We start from the raw sequence: 18,472 nt of genomic DNA, 5'->3' as shown, positions 1-18,472 counted from the left end.
ACCTAAATCTTTACTTTTGCATATCACACAACATCTAAATACAGTGTAAGTACTAGTTCGGCTGTACTAGATATTTAATATATTCAGTGCATACATCTTTTTACAACCCTAATCACAGCCTAATGTTTGCAAACAGAAAAAACTACAAATATGGTACTAATTAGTATGAAGTGGCATGGCGCGGCTAGAGGGAATTGTAGTTTAAAAATATATGTCTCAATATATTGAAATTGAGATTTGTAAATAATGATGCAAGAATACACTGATGGGTTAAAGGGGATGGGAATCACATTTGTGTAATACAATTTTAAATACCTTACTGTTAAATAGGTGAAAATCAAGTTTGACCATTTTTGATAGCAAAACCTCTTGGTGACTCTACCCATATGGGTATAGTCATATAGCTGAAGTCAACAGCTATTTATAACAGTTGGTTTCATGTCTGTAGCCCTTTCTGTTCCTGAATGACAAGCTTTCAAACATGCACCAAGGTCAAGGTTCAGAGGTCAATATTTCAAAGCAGGAGCCATTTACAACCTTCAGACTGACATATGTTACTCTTCAGGTCGAGCCCTTTCCAACCATATATTTGGTTTAGTCCTACAACAAAGTTTAAATTTTAACTTTACATGGACACAGCCTTGGCTCAGGCATAGTTTCAGTGAGGACTTTGAGGCCCCGACCTCAACTTTTATATATTTTTTAGAAATTTAGTATTATAACAATACTGCACATATGTATGTACCGCAGCCAAGCAAAAAACAGACTATTTGGGTGTTTTAGATAGAGTCATGAACTTATGAGCATCAGCATTAATCTAAAAGATGCAATAGGCCCTATGCACAGCTGCACTACTTCCTGAACTTCAGCCAGCTCCTTTGTTTCCTGTCTGCCATTATTGGACAAACTGATTAATCCAGGTGTGTCTGACCAACAACAATAATCAGACACACCTGGATTAATCAGTTTGTCCAATAATGGCAGACAGGAAACAAAGGAGCTGGCTGAAGTTCAGGAAGTAGTGCAGCTGTGCATAGGGCCTATTAGGTGCCCAAATAGTACTTTCAAATGATGTCAGTAGTTGATGACGTTTTCAGATCATTTACTTAAGTAAAAGTACTAATAATTTGTTATCATGATATTATTATTCCTCATGTGTTAATGTAAAAGCAGGATTTTACTGTTGTAGTTGGTTGTGGGTGAACAGTTTAGTCTCTGACTGCATGAGATGATTATTTCATTATGGATGAATTTGCTGATTTTTTTTATTTTTATTAATCGAGAGCCCATAGCCCAAAATAACACCTTCACACTGCTTGTTTTGTCAGTCTAAACCTAAAAATGTTTAAAAATATCTATTAAAATAATCTAGATGAAAATCTTCACATTTCTGAAGCTGGAACCATGAAATGTTTTTACATGACATGACTTATCTAAATAGCTGGCAATTAAAGTTCTGTCGATCAACTAATGCATTAACTGTTCTTGTATAAACTGTTGAGTACCTAATTTATACTCTTCATATTGTTTGTGTGCAAAACTCCACCTTTGTAAAGTAACTAAAGCTGTCAGATAAATGTAGTGAAGTAAAAAGTACAGTATTTCCCTTTGAGATGTAGTGGAGTAGAAGTGCCATATAAGTACAAGAGAACAACAGCTTTATCATGGAGTGTAGCTGTGAAAAAAGTCTGTATCAAGTCACTGATAATGCAAACTGAACATTTCCTGCTGCAGCATATTAGGTTCACACAACAGACAATTCCATCAAATGGGTTTATTAGAATGGCACAAAATCACAAAATGAGAGCAAGAAAAATTAAGTTATTCAAAATAATAAAGGAGTTTAAATATTCACACTATTGCATTTCAAAGAGCTTTGCATATAAAATAAAAACAAAATAAAAGAAAGAAGGCCAGGAGTCTGCCTGATTCATTAAATTTGGGGCACCCCTATCTGAGATGGTAGAGATGGAGCAGGTTTGCGGCGCCACTGGACCTTCAATCCAGGGACGTATTCTGCTGGGGTGGTGCTACAACCAGTAATGCCCAGCGGGGCCACACTCTGCTTGCTCTGTGGTTACCAGTGGTGCATATGTATGCATCACAAGTTACAAAGACATTTCTTTATACAGTTTTACAGGATGTAAGTGAAAATTCTTTGGATTTGTCTGTCTGTCTGTACATTTAGATGATGTCATATGGAAAACATAAAAGAATAACATTTATGGTTTCAATGCTATTTGACTGTATTCAGTATGCTATAACTACAAAAAAACTACAAAATAATATGGGTAGTATATGCAAATTGCATACAAATATAAATTCACTTATATTATGGAAATACCAAAGTACATTCAAATTATACTTGTTAAAATTACACAGACTGCCATTGAATCTTCATTAGATTTTTCCATGCAAAGATGATGACAATTAATTATTTAAAGCAGCAATAAGCAGTTTTGGTTTGAAATCAGCAAGCTCAAATGTTAGAAGAGATAAATAACTCAATGTTTTTCTATTTTTTTTTAAATAAAAATACATACAGAATCTACAAAAACTTTCCTGTAGATACTTTGGTACAGCTATTTAAAACAAAGGCAAGGCAAGATTTTTTGTACAAATCTCCAGTTCCTCTGTGTTGTTTGGCAGTGGTCTTTAGGTGTCTTCTTCCTCAGACTCGGGGCTGGTGAAGCCATTGTCATCCCACTCCTCAATGTCCTCCTGTATGGAAAGGAAATCACATTCCATAGTGGCTATACTGCTGTATGCATTAACAGCCTGTTTGTGTTGACTTCTAAGTGAGTGACCCCTCCGATTGAGGACACTGTTGAGCCCATGTGTAGCATCCTCTGTCAGGTCACCGAAACCTGTAGAGGAATTGTGGGAAAAAATAGAAAGAGAAAGATGACACATCAAACAAAACATGACATTTCTAACTATTTTTGCATTTTACAATGCTGAATTTGCAACTTCAACATTACATTTTAGTCATTATATTTACTGTATTTACAACTTTTACATTGTGCACACTGGTGCCAAATAGCTGGTAATCTATATTATCTATATTATAGACTATATTATATTACTACAATAATCTATATTATAAATAAATAAATAAATAAATACATGATACTAAAATCTAAAGATCTTGTACATACTGCTGGTTTTGATGCGCTCCAAAGTCTGTCCTCTGAGTGACTCCACTTCTTGCACTTGCTTCAGAAGGTACTTGATGTGCTGAGACATCTCCTTTACCAGGATGCTCTGCTCCTCCTCCAAGCGTTTCAGCAGCATTACCTGGTCGAAGACAGATCTCTTCAACCTGAAGGTGTTGCCTTTGGTTGGGGAAAGTAATGGAATAGTGGACAAGGAATGTTTATTATTATATTATACAAGTATAACAGAATTATGTTCTCTGAGAAATCTTTTTAGCGACAGCATTGGTTCTGTAGAATATAAACAATTTCAAAATATGAATAAAAGTCACAATAATATAATTTGAATTATATAATTCTCCATTCAAATTGAGAGCTTGTGAAATTGTGATGGTCAAGCATTTTATTTATGATTACTACAGCACACCATTCAATGTTTATGCTCCGTGATTAATATTTCCATATTTTGGTATTCATGATATTTTTTTATTTCAATATATCATCCCATTCCTGTGTTGTTGCATGACAAGTAACAAAAAGGACAATGGTAAATATGGAAATATGGAATATAGCAATTCATATATATCATACCATCTTCATGTCTCTCCCATGGTAGGATATATCCCTCTGTCAGACTGCAAGCCAACTCCTCGTCAATCGGATCTCCTTCCACTACGGTGTTGTATTGCAAGACCTTTTCGCGAAGCTTCTTCTTCAACTCTGTCATTTTCTTTCTCTTTCTTTGTCTTGCCTGGTTGCTATCTGCAAATCGAAATGAAAAGAAAACTGTCATAATCCCAGATTATTATTGTTTTTTTAAAGTCTTATTCGTTTAAATAACTTGATTTGACAACAAACCATGCTGACGATACAGATCTTGCTTCTTGCGCAAAAGGGTTACAGTGATGTTCTCAATGTCAGCCCTTAGCTCTTCAGTACAACCTGGAGTGTAGACTCTCTCTAAATAGGTGAAACAAAACAATTGACAAGAGACACAATTAGTGACATTTTCAAAATATAGCCACCTTTTATTATTTGTATAAGGGTACAGTCCTTAACAGATGTGTGTGTGGGTGTGTATATACACACATACATAGTGTACTTTACATGTTTTACCTGTGACCGCCCATTGTCTAACATCACACACCCACTGCTGTATTGTCTCCTGATCAAGGTTGTGCTGCTCCTTGATGTTGCTAAGGCTGGCAGCTTCCACCTTTGCCCTCTCTGTGATCTTTTAAATAGAAAAAATAACAAAATGTCCGAAAAAAGCTCTATGCACCACCACAATGCAAAAACCACCAATTTTACTTGAGCTTTCGGTACAAGACTTTCATCAGGACAGGTGTAACATTAAATAACACATTAAATATCTGTGTATACTAGCAAGCAGACCTCCCCTCAGTTACTTAAAATGAATAAAACATGATTATTATCAAAATAGTCGCATATTTTTTTCCGTAACATGATTAAACAATTAATCAACAAATAGTTTCAGATCTAGCTGTAGTTGGTGCATTGAGGGAAAGGGGCAGTGCTTAGGATCTCAATTATAATTTACCCTTACTTTGACATATCTGTGGGCTAACACTTGATGAAGGTTGTCCCTCTTTCTTCTGTTCCAACCCATGGCCTGTCGCGTTAGCATGTTCACTCTTCCTGATGAAAACAATAAGGCACCCACAAGCCAAAAAGTAAGATTTCACATTCAAAAGACAATAAGAGAAACCCAACAGACATGCCTAAACCCTATCACTAAAAGTTAGTTGAACTGGTAATTACCTTGAAGTAATACAATGATAAATTTAGTAAGAACAGAACAGAGAAACTTTGTTTTTTTTAATTCCCTGTAAAAACACTATTAAGTATTTATTATTATTTATTTAGGCTACCAGAGCGTGTAATGTAAGTGTAACACCAACCAGCTTTTGTCATGTATTTTGTGACAAGTGCTGCCCTGGAGAGAAAGCTGTTCACCTATAAAGAAAATAACTCATTTTTACACAATTAACTCATACATAAAGGATGTACTTTATCCCTCACACCAGGCGTTTTACTTAGATGACAAATAAGTGCCTTTTGGTGTTATGGTTTCTATTAAGACCCTTTGTAGCCATAGTTAAAATACTGACAATAATACCATACCTGCTCCACTTCCTCTCCCACTGTGTTTCCTGCTCCATCTTGGCTTCTGCCACCCCATTTCACCTGCAACACAGAGTGAGAAGTGTTATGTAGCAGTACTTCAGAAGTTTTGATATAACATCATACAATCAGGCATAACATGCACAAATGTAAAACTAATCCTTTGCATTGAAGATTGCATTAATGCATACAATTATCTCTAAAACATCTCATGACACAAGCTTTTTATTTGTTGGGGAAAAACAAAATCCCTGTCCAACAAATTTGAAAAAGCAGCTGAAAAGCAGTTAGTGAAAGATAACACACAGCACGTTCTATTATCCGACCCATTATTTCCCTATAGCTACAGCCATACCAGACTTAAAGTTATTGCATGTACCTCGCATTTTGCTGTATGGGCTTTGGCATGCATGACGCTCAGGAATGGCCTCATTTCTGTTAATGGCAGAAGCTCTGGTAAACCCTCTGCTACTTTGTTAAGGTAGGGCCAGTACCTAAAAAGCAGGAGCAGCATCATGTGAGTGTAACAAAGATCCATTTTTAATTGAAATCTAAAATGACTAACATCACTGTAAAGCTGAGAAACAAGACATTTTAATCATGGAGTTGGATTTGCAATATGACAATGAGGATTACCTGCATGTAACATCCATACAGAAGAAGGTAACATTTGCCTTCTTTGACATCTCTCTTTGAAGAAACATCGGGTAAGCAAATATTTCTCCACGGTAATGGTTCAGTCCTCGTAAAAGAAACCCATGTCTGATAAATCAGAAGAAAATGTAGTGGTTAAGAAACAATTGACCCAGTAAGGCCTGGCTTAAGCTCACATCTCTGTCAACTGAGTGCCTATAACAAAATATATGATAAATATAATACTTGGCTACACACACACACACACACACACACACACACACACACACACACACACACACACACACACACACACACACACACACACACACACACACACACACACACACACACACACACACACGCACACACACACACACACACACACACACACACACACACACACACACACACACACACACACATACACACACACACACACACACACACACACAGACACAGACACACACACCTGCAAACTGCAACTTGAATGCCCTCCTCATCTATCTGAGCACCAGACTTTTTGGACATCTCTCTGCCAGCGGTGAACTTGGCAATACCGCAGACTGCACTGTCATTTGTCTATAAAATCAGTTTATAACACATTTTAAGATACATAAAAACACAAAACTAAAATATCTGTGTAACCAACTATTATATAAAAAAAAAAATCTAATGTTCATACACTTCTCATGTTGCCTCTGACAAGATCAACAAAGGTAGTAACTTCCTCATCCTTGGCCAGGAACAAGCCCTCATATATGGGTGGCTCCTCAGTCCTGTCCATGATAAGATAACATGCGTCAGTAATAAAAAATCACAAGTACTACATTTACTATTTGTTAAAATGTAAGTTATGATCACTCAATGACAACCCGAAGGGCTACTATTTGTGTTAGACAAGTCTAAAATAAACTTCTGAAAAATACCTATACCTACCCTTTTGACTTGCTGAAGCGGTAATGCTTTCGGTTCCCATCAGAGCAGACAGCCAACATGTCTGGAGAACATGCTGGGCACTCAAAATGATGGACCTGGCACATATCCTCTTCTTTGTATTCACAGAAGGTAAACTCAAAAAAGCTCCGCTGAAATGTATCAGCACAGATACTACCTGTCTGCATATTAAGAAATGATTGGTTAGAATTTTTTGAAGCAATGCCCACAATTAAATATTAGGTATACAGTAATATAATTTTGTTTGTTATATGTTTCAATGATATTCAGGCAGACTTACCCTTCCAGCTTGAACAGATCTGTGCTCCAACATTTTCAGGAAGGCCTGTCTGGACATGGCTGGTGCAGTCACCTTCATATGCTCAAACGAGGTGAAGACATCAAACTTGTATAGGGTCTGGCAGCTGGTGCTAGCTGGCCAGTACCGATAAACAAGCAGGTCCTTCACATCGGGAGTCCATTCTGCAGAGCATGATGGACAGGATTTCCGAGGCAAGCAGACATTGTATCGTCCTGTGAACAAGTGAATATACTGTACTGTAGTCAAGACTAAAATAATTTCAGTAATCAAATTGCAACAGATTGCCTTCTATACAGAGATACAAATATATGATATATTAGCTATTTGACATGGCATTTGGGCATTGCCTGAAAATGAAAATGGTGATAAAAAGCTTTGCGTTGCACACAGTGCAAAAGTAAAGTTCTAGTACAATAATACTTGCACAAAAAGGAGGGCTTTCAGAACAACATACCATTGATGGTAACCACAGAAATATGCTTCCCTGGAGTGATTGTGAGGTCATGAGTGCATTCACAAATTGACCTTGGTGCAGGAACAGGCAGTTGACATACTGCAAAACAGAAAGAAGTTATGAAGGGTGTATTTACAGCTTCTCCTCAGTCCCTTAGATGCATTTCCCAAAACGCTAACCTCATTTTCAAAATAGTGCTTTAAAACCCAACAATTAATCCAAACTGGCCACACCACTATTCCACCTGTAATTGTCATTATGTTGAAACAACATGTAAATGCTTAAGCACATTTTGAAAAATATTAAGAGGCAATTGACTTAGCTGGTCAAAGATATGCTGGACAGAACTGTCAAAACCAATCATACTTTTGTTATTCAGCTATTAAATTTCACACTTGCACTTTAGAGTTTTTAGAATAAACTTAGAATGAGATTAGCATTTTAGAAAAAATGTCTAAGCCATTTAGAAACACTGTTAAATATAAACATGTGCACTATCTACAACAACATTTGGACAATTACATTTTAAGTATGAGGCAATTTGATATAATGCTAATTTTAACATACTTTGTTCACAAAACTGAGGCTCGCCATTTTCATTCACCACCACAGCAGTTGTAGGGGGAATGGGCTCAAGAAATCCATGGAACACAGCCTCTCTGTCATGGAAGACATTTCTCTTGTGGGCCTCCATGTCACAGGTAGCACAGAGGAACTCCATGTCTAGTGGTACACAGTCCAGGCACCTAATCACAGCTTCTACAGCACAGCATCTGTGACAGTTTTGGATGAATACTCTCTCGGCTGAGAGCTTTGCATCCAAAAGCATAGGCCTAGCAGTTTTCATTCTCACATCTGTGAGAAGCTGCCTTTGTTCCCAAGCAGAAACCATTCTGTCTGTTCCCTCCGGAACCTGGACTGCAGTTATGGTGTCCCTTAACTCTTGGAGTCTTGTTTCTAAAAAACAAAAATATACATTCACTTGTCCTTAAAAGGTCTATACTCATGATTATGATCACAAGTATATATCAGTTATACTGTGAGTCAGTAGTGGAAGCATAGACAAAACATAATGCTTAATTATGATTAAATAAATGGTGGAAATTGGAAAAATTGTAGTGTACTGTACTACTGTAACACTCAGTATTCTCACCAAGACTTGCCAACTCTTGATCTTCTATCTGAAAGCCCTCCTCATGCACAGGATCCCTTCTTCTGGATTGAGAAGCAGCTGCAGAGACAGTCATTTTGCTTAACCCTTTGATCAATATAACATGAAACCAATTCATTTCCAAATGAAAATATTCCATAAGGACTGGAGGGAGGGAAACTATATAAATTATTAATACACAACACAAGTAAGGATTATCAGTCGCATGCTCTTTAACTATCTTCTATATTAGTAAGAACATTTTTCACAAACATTGCAACACCATTTTGTCAAAGTGGTATCTGACTCTCATTTTATAATACGTGTAACCACCAAAACACTATTTAATGAATTATCTTTATTCTTAGATACAGTAATCATGTTTTAGTAAAGAACAAACCTGATTCAGGGCAGTGTGTTTCCCGACGTTTCTCATGCCTGCCTGTGACCAGTGGATTAGTAGTGAGGGATCTCTTCCTCCTTTTCCTCGTTTTTTTTTTTAGGAAAGGCAGTTTCCATGGCCATGGCAGCCTATATTGCAGAGCACTTATATCAGCAGCACTTATAATTGAGCATTATTCAGTAGTTGCATAAAAGGGTCTTACTAACCATTTACATCACATCTATAAAAGCAATAGCAATTAGTATTTTCAGACTTAGGCACTATTTGCTTATCATGACAAGCCTTACCCTGGCCTCATGGAGATAAGCATCACTAATTAATGCTGCCATGTGGATCCTGGCATCATTGGGATCATCAAAGATCCTCATGTCAGAATTGAGGGACATCACAAACAAATACAAACAATATAAAAACAATACACAAAATGAAGAAAGAGAGAAAGAGAGAGATCGAAAGAGACAAGTGAGAACGAGAGAGAGAGAGTGGCTCTTAAAAGTGCCGTTGGTTTGATTTGGGTGCGTGTGTGTATATGTGTGTGTGTTGGTGGAGTCAAAGTGTTGCAATATAGCTGTAAAACAAGAAAAAAGCAAAAGATTATTAGAATAGCATTTGTAGTAAATGATAATTTCTTAATTGTTAGGACAAAGTACTTATTAACTGACTATGTATCAATCACAACCACTACGTACAATACAAATCAATCCTTACTGTACAAATATCAGATTTGTACCACATTCACTTGACACAAGCAAGTACCAACACAAATCTATTTTTATTTAGGCCTACAAATAATGGAAAAGGTGGTCTTCTTCTGTCCTGTTGCATAAAACGCTTCTCATAATATCTACTGCTCTCTCTTCTCAATGTCACACATAACTAAAGTAACAATTATGATTCAGTGTCTTCTAAAATGGCAAAGTCTTACAAAAGTATGGCACGAAAGTGTTACAGGATAATTATGTTAATTACAAGTTAATGATGCATTAATTATATCAGGTATGTATGAACGGTCATTGACATTGAGTCGCACTGAGCAGTCAAATCCTCTGGAAAGACTCCCGGTCCACTTTTTTATTCTAGTCCATCCCCGATTGCGGTAATTCACCTTAGTTACACTTCTGACATTTACTTTGCACTTTAAATAAAACTTTAACCACTGCAACAACACGTTGTTAATTGTTGTCCTCACAACACATGGACAAATACATGAGTTTAAACTGATTTTTGTTGTGGAAGTGCCACATTCCTACTGTGCCGGGGTCGGGACAGCTGTCATTTGGCTGGCTAGCTAACGTAATTACTTCGGCGGGTAGCCGTGTAAATGATAATGCAACACTAACAAATTCAACCTAAACTCTATGGATGATTAAATCCAGCTACAACTAAAGAAATAACAGCAAAGGTTTTACGTGCTTTTTAACAAACAAACACCCCGAGGGGTTGAGATACTTACTGTAGTCATGTGGCGGGAGAAATGAGTGGTAAAAGCGCAGTGATTATGGGTAAGAAGCGTGCGTAACGTGACGTATCGTTGCCGTGGTAACGACTGAAAGTCTTCTGATTCATAATAATAATAATTAATAATATTCGCTGCTATGACAGACAATACATTTGAAAAGAATAAAATATCGTAAATGGTTTAATAAAGTAAAGGGAACAATCTATTTAACACAGCCTCGGGCCATTCTTTAAAACTACTCCATCTATAAACGGATAGTTATATCACAAACAATTTACTGTTATTTAGACAACAAAAATCGGAAGTAATACACTACAATAAATTATAAAAGGAGGACGTTTCGTAAACTAGAAAACAACATTTACCGCTGCCCATTGTGACGTTGTCTAACCAGGGAATCCGTGTGTCCACCACGACAAATGAGCCTCATTGACTTTGTATGGGTGTTGTTTGCGTGGTGCCGACACGTAATTCTAACACATTACGTGCCACCACCACGCAAATCGGGGTTAAGGGGTCGTGTTCATTTCACGTAATTCTGTGAGATCAGGTTGCTCAAAAGTCACCTTATTGGTTGGTTCAGTTCGACTAGCTAATTTAAATAACGGTCGCGTTATAAAAATTAACACATTAAAGTGTGTAAGCACATCAGTCTACTCATATTGTGTTAAATGCTTTGAGTAAATACCCAAGTTGTGTAAACTTTAAACTACACATGGATATGTGTAAAATGGATTATTTTTTTATACACAGTTTTAGTTAATATTGACACAAAATGTGTAAATTAGAGTGTTACACATAATTTGTGTAATTTTTCTACACATTCCTTCTAAGAGTGTACGCCTCTTTCAGGGCCTGTTTTGTGCGTACGCAACGGTTATAAATGAGGCCCCTGGGCACAGAGGACCTCTACGACTACATCGACGAATACAACATTAAGCTCGACCCATGGTTCAATTACATTTTGGGAAGGTACGTTGAGATGTGTCATTGTTATATTATGGCAAGCCGCTTTAGCTTAAATTGTACCCAGCGTTACTCGTCTTAATTGCATTTTTACTAGTAAGAATTCAATTAGAGAGCTCTACAATTCAATTCTTACTAGTAGCAATTACAATTAGAGAGCTCTCTAATTCAATTCTTACTAGTAAAAATTCCAATTAGAGAGCTCTACAAATTAATTTTTTACTAGTCATATGTCTCTATTGACTTCCATTCATTTTTAATTACGGAGCTCTACAATTGAATTGTTACAAGTAAGAATGCAATTGCAGAGCTCTTTAATTCAATTCTTACTAGTAACAATTCCAATTGGAGAGCTCTCTAATTCAGTTGTTACTAGTAATAATGCAATTGCAGAGCTCTTTAATTCAATTACAGAACTCTGCAATTATACATATCTTTAATTTGTTTGTTTTTTTACTAGTAAAAAATCAATTAGAGAGCTCTCTAATTGTAATTGTTACTAGTAATAATTGAATTGTAGAGCTCTCTAATTGAAATTGTTACTAATACTAATTGAATTAGAGAGCTCTCTGATCGTAATTCTTAGTAACAATTCAATTATAGAACTCCGTAATTAAAAATGAATGTAAGTCAATGGAGACATATGACTAGTAAAAATTCATTTGTAGAGCTCTCTAACTGGAATTGTTACTGTGCCCATATGTGAAGCGCTTTGATTACCCACAAAAATGCTATATAAATGTGACGAATTATTATTATTATGTCTCGTGTCAGATCCCATTGTGAAGGACCAGGCGAGGATGGGCTCCACTTCAGGACTGTCCGCTGGATCCACTCCTGTCAGCACGTCCAGTATGATCACAGGTAGTCATGTGACTTCCTCCGGGGATCATGCTTATTAAACTGAGAATTACAGACTATAATTAAGATTACAGAAGTATTTTTCTATGTTTGAGAAACACGACGTTACTAAAATGCATTGATCTGCAGGTCTTCAAGGAGTCAGAGTGTCAGCTGATCCTTGACGCATTGCAAGTGTGTTTGCTTCTAAATGCTGAGTGTGTTTGTTTGCCTGTAGGAGGCGTCACATCCATGTCCTCGTCCCAGCCGATGGCCAACATCGCCGGCTCTCCGGTCATCTCGTCTCCCAGTGCTCTCGCCACACAGGTTCCTGCAGCCGCCGGTGCGCAGCCCTGAACACACACACACACACACACACACACACACACACACACACACACACACATTCACTCGCTCTCTCTACCTTGGGCCACAGTTTTTGTTTTTTTCCATACAATAATTATATATTGAAGCTGGGACACACAGTTGTTATGTTGCATCGGTGTCCGGCAGTCTTTCCTGATGATGGTGTCTATATAGAAGCCACTACAGTGTAGAAATTCAGAAAATGGATAATAAAATTTATTTTATATGTCCCTATTTTGGCTTCTGTTTGTTATTTGAACAATATGGATATTTGCTGATGAGATTGTTGTTCATCTATTCTACAGGTTTTTGGGGATTTAAAACGACAACATATAATTCATAGACAAATATTAAGGTGAAAGAACCATTTTTACATTCATGCATTTGGCAGATGCTTGTCATAACTACTAATTATTTGGATCAGTAATCTAAAGTGAAGATCCTGGTAATGACTCAAGTGTTACTAAATCCACCGGAAGGAATTACTATCCAAAACCTTACAAAAAAACTCAAAAGTTTACAATGAATTCAGTCTTTAATAGGAGTATCATCTTTAATAGGAGAGTCATTGCTAGTGCATTACCATGATCTTCACTTTAGGATTAATTATACATCATGCGTTATTCATATTAAATATGAACCTGTATAGTAACCTGTATATACAGGCATCAGAGCAAATGAAAGCCTTATTGGTAATTAATTTAATTGTGTATGCTATTGTCGAGTTAAAGTACCTGTGTGATACAGCTGAGATATTTAATGTGCATCTGTAATGGGTTTGTAGAGACGAGGCAGAGAGAGAGAACCCAAGTGTGCACACAACTTTATTAGCAAAAGACAAAAACACAGATAATCCAGTACAGGAAGGAGGCAAATAGTCCACACAAACACAAAGGGCCAAACCAGGACATCCAGGAACCCCACGACCGAACACCATGAGAACAAACAACAACTAACAAAACACGACTGAAGCACAAGAGTTTAAAGGAAATCAAGCATGATTAACTACAGGTGTGGCTGATGACGGAACCACAGGAACTAACGAGGTAATCAAAGAAACAGAAACCAAACACAGGAAAGAAAATCAGACAATGGAAACTGAGAATATATTTCAACACAAAAGTCCTTATAAAACGTGACAGCGTCCCACCTGACGTTAAATTGTTTTCAGAAATTCCTGTTTCTTACTGAAGCTCAAATGTGCTGCGTAACACGAGAATGAACATCATTGGTTCTTGCTGAAGCTCAAACGTGAATGAATCTCATTGACATAATTTAATTTTTGGATGAACTAACCTTTTTACCTGTTAACAACTTCAAATATTTGTGTTCTTTTTTTGCAGTTATTTCAGATACATAAACAAAAGAGATATTGTCCATATACACTCTTATTTGTAGGCAACTTAAGCACTTGGTTATTCCAAGAAAACCTTTTTATTCTAAGAAGAACTGCAAGGCTTCTCCCTGCTGACCGCAGCACAGTTTCATGAACAATATTTTTGGACAAAAATCAGGCACAATCACACAAAAAAACTGAAATTTGCTGACAATCATTTTTTCTGTGCATTTACATGCTAGATCTCTTCAATAACATGCAGTGCCACTGATGGAGGTAAATTAATATTCCCTTTCACAGATAAATTTTTTCGGTATTGTACAAAAAGTATCATACCAAGAGTCTAAGTTACTTTCCTGATGTCCCAGAGCAGCGCAATTACCATTTTTCCCGTCATTAGGTTGTTTTGGATTCCCGCACCAGAACCTTTAAGAGACAAACAAGCAATAATACACTTGCAATAATATTTTTAGAAACAGCTGTATATTTGAATATTGATTAACATTCCTAGACATGATTACACAAGCAGATTTCTTACCGTACTCCAGTTTCATTGAGAGTTTAGTTGTTCACCCAAACCCAGTGTCCTTCAGTGTCCAGATCATTGAGACCAATCCAGTGCGTCTCTTTAATTTTAGACACCAGAAAATCCTAATGGGGAAAATGTACATGAGTCATGGTGTAAAATAAGTGTTTTTGGTAAATGTGAAGGTAAATTTATAGGTTAATAGAAACCCTTTTAAAGCTTTGTTTTATTTGTGTGATCAAAACATATTCATCCATCATTGATCTGACTTGCCTGTTCTGATGTGCTGGTTATGGTCATCAGATCGGCTCCTTTTGAAACACAGACATCTCGACTGCTCAACCAGTTCAGTTTATCAGAACTGAATAAATACAGCTTTCCATGACAAGCTAACCGTCCATTCACAGAGATATTACAAGACTGAGCTGTGAAAAATGAATAAAGTGTGATTAAACCTTCCATTATTTAGATCATAAAGTTAATCAAACTGGTTCCTGTGCAGAAATATTCACACTTTGTGTCGCTTGTAAACTGACACTCACCATCGTAAAAGGACAGCCGTTCTCTCAGTGTGTTGTATCTGGCTGTAAGATCATTAAACTCTTTCTTCATGGCTGGTGAAAAGACAACAGGAGAACAAGCAGATAATGTTTCTCACATGGTGAGTTCAATAAACACTCAACACTGTTAATGAAACATGTCTGTGCTCTACCGATTATTAAATATAATTTTCTCACCTGTGCGGTTGATCTCTTGAGCCGCCAGTGTCTTTGAAACCATGATGTGCTGCTCATTCAGTGATTCGAAATCAGTGAGCTTATGATTATCTGATTAAAGACAAAAGCAGCAGTGGAAAATGTGTTTTTGAGGAAAGTCCACATAATGCACACTTAAGACTGAAATTATCTACAAAACAAAGTTTGAATGGAGTTTGTAAATTAAGTCTTCAGGCTTAATTAATGGCAGTTTACACATTCAACATGGAGGTTTGTTTGACAATATTTGCCTGATAAAACATCTTTGTTGAGAACTTGAAGTATGATTTCACAAATAAAAAGCTACTAAAAATTGTGTGTTCTAATAATGCTACATATGTTAAATGAAGTATAGAATTACATACAGTAACTCAGTCAATACAACCCTGAACAGAGCAAAGATCTAGTATCAGTTATACTTACAAATCACCCCGAGAGCGCAGAGACCTCCGAGAGCAAAAACAAGAGAGAAACCCAGAACAATCAGAGGAACTTTAGTCCACTTAGGAGAAGTGACCTCTCTCTCTCTCTCTTCAGTGGAGTTACCTGGGGTTAGATTAAATATATATATTTAGATTATATATATATATATATTTATTTATTTATTTCTGATTCCTTGAATCAGTCCAGCATTGCTGTCTGGAACTATTCCTGAAATTACAGATGACTCCTGAGAAGAGTTTAAAGTGTCAATTAATTTTTTTCCATCATAGTTGACTCTGGTCTGAATGTTTGTCAGTGTGATTTTATTGTGACCATTGTTACTGAAAAGATAAGAGAAAATGGAATAGAACATGTGGATATAAACGTAAGACAAAATGTGAATATTACCTTTAATGCAGTGCATGTGTAATAGCTTGTGAATGTAAAAGGTTTGTAAAGTTTTAAAGACCAAAGTTCATGACAGAAAAAAAGTGATTTTCTCCTAAATAATTATTTGATTATGAACTGCCGAAAGGAGCCGTCAGCAATTCCAGTCTCAAATCCTGTTACGGAGAATCCAAAACAAAACGAGAAACCTTTAAAACAGCACAACATGAGCACTTGAAACACTTCTAGTCTGCTCACAGGAAGTTAAATGTTAAACTTCACACCAGTTCACACATCACAGTTGCTTTAGGCCAGGGGTGCAAAAGTTCCTGGAGGGCCGCAGTCCTGCAAACTTTAGTTTCAACACATTCCTGTAGTTTTCAAATAAGCCTGAAGGACTTGATTAGCTTGATCTGGTGTGTTTAATTAAGGTTGAAGCTGTGGATTGTGGCCCTCCAGGAACTGAGTTTAACACCCCTGCTTTATGCAATATATCTTGTTGGCATCCTTCTGTCTCTAGAGACAATGGAGTCTGCACCTTAGTTGAGAAGTGTTTACTGAGTTGTGGAGCTGCATCGCCGGCTGTGGCTGAATAATCCAATGCGGGAGCTGCAGTTCCTACCACACTTGCTACAAGTGTGGTCATTGGTAGGGGCCATAGGGGAAGCAGTCGCAGGCTGGGTTTTCTGCTGTTTACAGCTCTTCCTTTCCCTACGCTGGATCTCTCTCTTCTCCTCGGCCTGCTTAACGCCAGTTTTGACATCTGCACGCCAGCTAGAGCGGTCGGAGGTTGCTGTCGCAAGATCTGCTGGGTTAATGCTGCATGACTTCAAATCCCTCTTGCAGACATCCTTGTAGCGCAGGGCAGGTCGTCCGTTTGGCCGTGTTCCTGTGGCTAGCTCGCCATAGAGGATATCCTTTGGGATGCGGCCATCGTCCATCCTGCATACGTGTCCGAGCCAGCGCAGGCGCCTCTGGGTGAGGATGGCGAACATGCTTGACATGCCTGCCTGGGCCAAAACGCCTGCGTTGGAGATGCGATCCTGCCAGGTGATGCCGAGGAGTCGTCTGAGGTTGCGCATGTGGAAGGCGTTCAGTCTTCGCTCTTGGTGCGTGAACAGGGTCCAAGCCTCACTGCCGTACAGAAGGGTGCTCAGCACGCACGCTTGGTACGCCTTCATCTTTGTGTTGAGGGTCAACATGGGGCTGTCCCACACACGCTTCGCTAGGCGGGCCATGGCGTTTGCTCCTTTGCCTATCCTTACGTTAAGCTTGGCGTCAAAGGATAGGTTGCTGGAGACTGTGGAGCCGAGGTATGTGAACTTGTCCACCACCTCCAGGATGTGGTCACCAATGGTGATTGTGGGAGTGGTGCTGACATCCTCTCCCATGATGATGGTCTTCTTGAGGCTGATGGTAAGGCCAAACTCTGTGCATGCCTCAGCGAAACGAGTGATGAGTCGCTGAAGGACAGCTTCAGTGTGAGCAGTGAGGGCGGCATCATCGGCAAAGAGCATTTCCCGTATGAGGACCTTGTGCACCTTGGTCTTTGCTCTGAGGCGAGCGAGGTTAAAGAGGTTCCCGTCACTCCGTGTGTGGAGGAAGATGCCATCTTCGGACTCGCTGAATGCGTAGCGCAGGAGCAGGGAGAAGAATATGCCGAACAGTGTCGGGGCCAGGACACACCCTTGTTTCACGCCGCTCTTGATTGGGAAGGGGTCCGATGCTGATCCGTCGTACTGTACTGTGCCAGACATGTTGTCGTGGAACGACTCGACCAACTTCAGAAGCTTGGGGGGGCATCCAATCTTGTAGAGGAGGGCGAAGAGGCCAGACCGACTGACTAAGTCAAACGCCTTGGTCAGGTCGATGAAGGCGAGGAACAAGGGACGTCGCTGTTCGCGGCACTTTTCCTGCAGCTGCCTGAGGGAGAACACCATGTCGATGGTTGAGCGCTTGGCCCGGAACCCACACTGCGACTCAGGATACACACGGTCAGCAATCGCCTGCAGGCGGTTGAGGACTACCCTGGCGAAGGCTTTTCCCACGATGCTGAGGAGAGAGATCCCGCGATAGTTGTTGCAATCGCTGCGGTCGCCCTTGTTCTTGTAGAGCGTGACGATCTTCGCATCCCGGATGTCTTGGGGTATTGTTCCCTCTTTCCAGCACTGGAGCAAAAGCTCATGGAGATGTCCGAGGAGGGAGCTCTCTTTTGC

The 18,472-nt window shown here is 38.5% G+C and overlaps 1 protein-coding gene across 1 annotated transcript; it reads right to left on the bottom strand.

The window, feature by feature from the left end:
- Positions 1-1,761: 1,761 nt before the first annotated feature.
- LOC307163603 (uncharacterized protein) lies at positions 1,762-9,411 on the bottom strand. Its single transcript, XM_079879719.1, has 18 exons — positions 9,196-9,411; positions 8,799-8,876; positions 8,213-8,602; positions 7,646-7,744; positions 7,171-7,403; positions 6,873-7,051; positions 6,619-6,712; positions 6,406-6,515; positions 5,937-6,062; positions 5,680-5,794; positions 5,301-5,363; positions 5,078-5,132; positions 4,723-4,814; positions 4,272-4,389; positions 4,014-4,115; positions 3,747-3,917; positions 3,159-3,335; positions 1,762-2,867 (listed from the first exon to the last, which is right to left on the bottom strand). Exons 3-18 carry the CDS (start codon positions 8,535-8,537, stop codon positions 2,656-2,658), a joined length of 2,271 nt encoding a protein of 756 aa, XP_079735845.1. The 5' UTR covers positions 8,538-8,602; positions 8,799-8,876; positions 9,196-9,411; the 3' UTR covers positions 1,762-2,655.
- Positions 9,412-18,472: the final 9,061 nt, after the last annotated feature.

This window comes from Squalius cephalus (assembly GCF_949319135.1).
Source record: "Squalius cephalus genome assembly, chromosome: 8".
In the NCBI taxonomy this organism is placed as follows: Eukaryota; Metazoa; Chordata; class Actinopteri; order Cypriniformes; family Leuciscidae; genus Squalius; species Squalius cephalus.
Note: the sequence above shows the minus strand (reverse complement) of the source record. Positions and strands in the feature narration are given on the sequence as shown.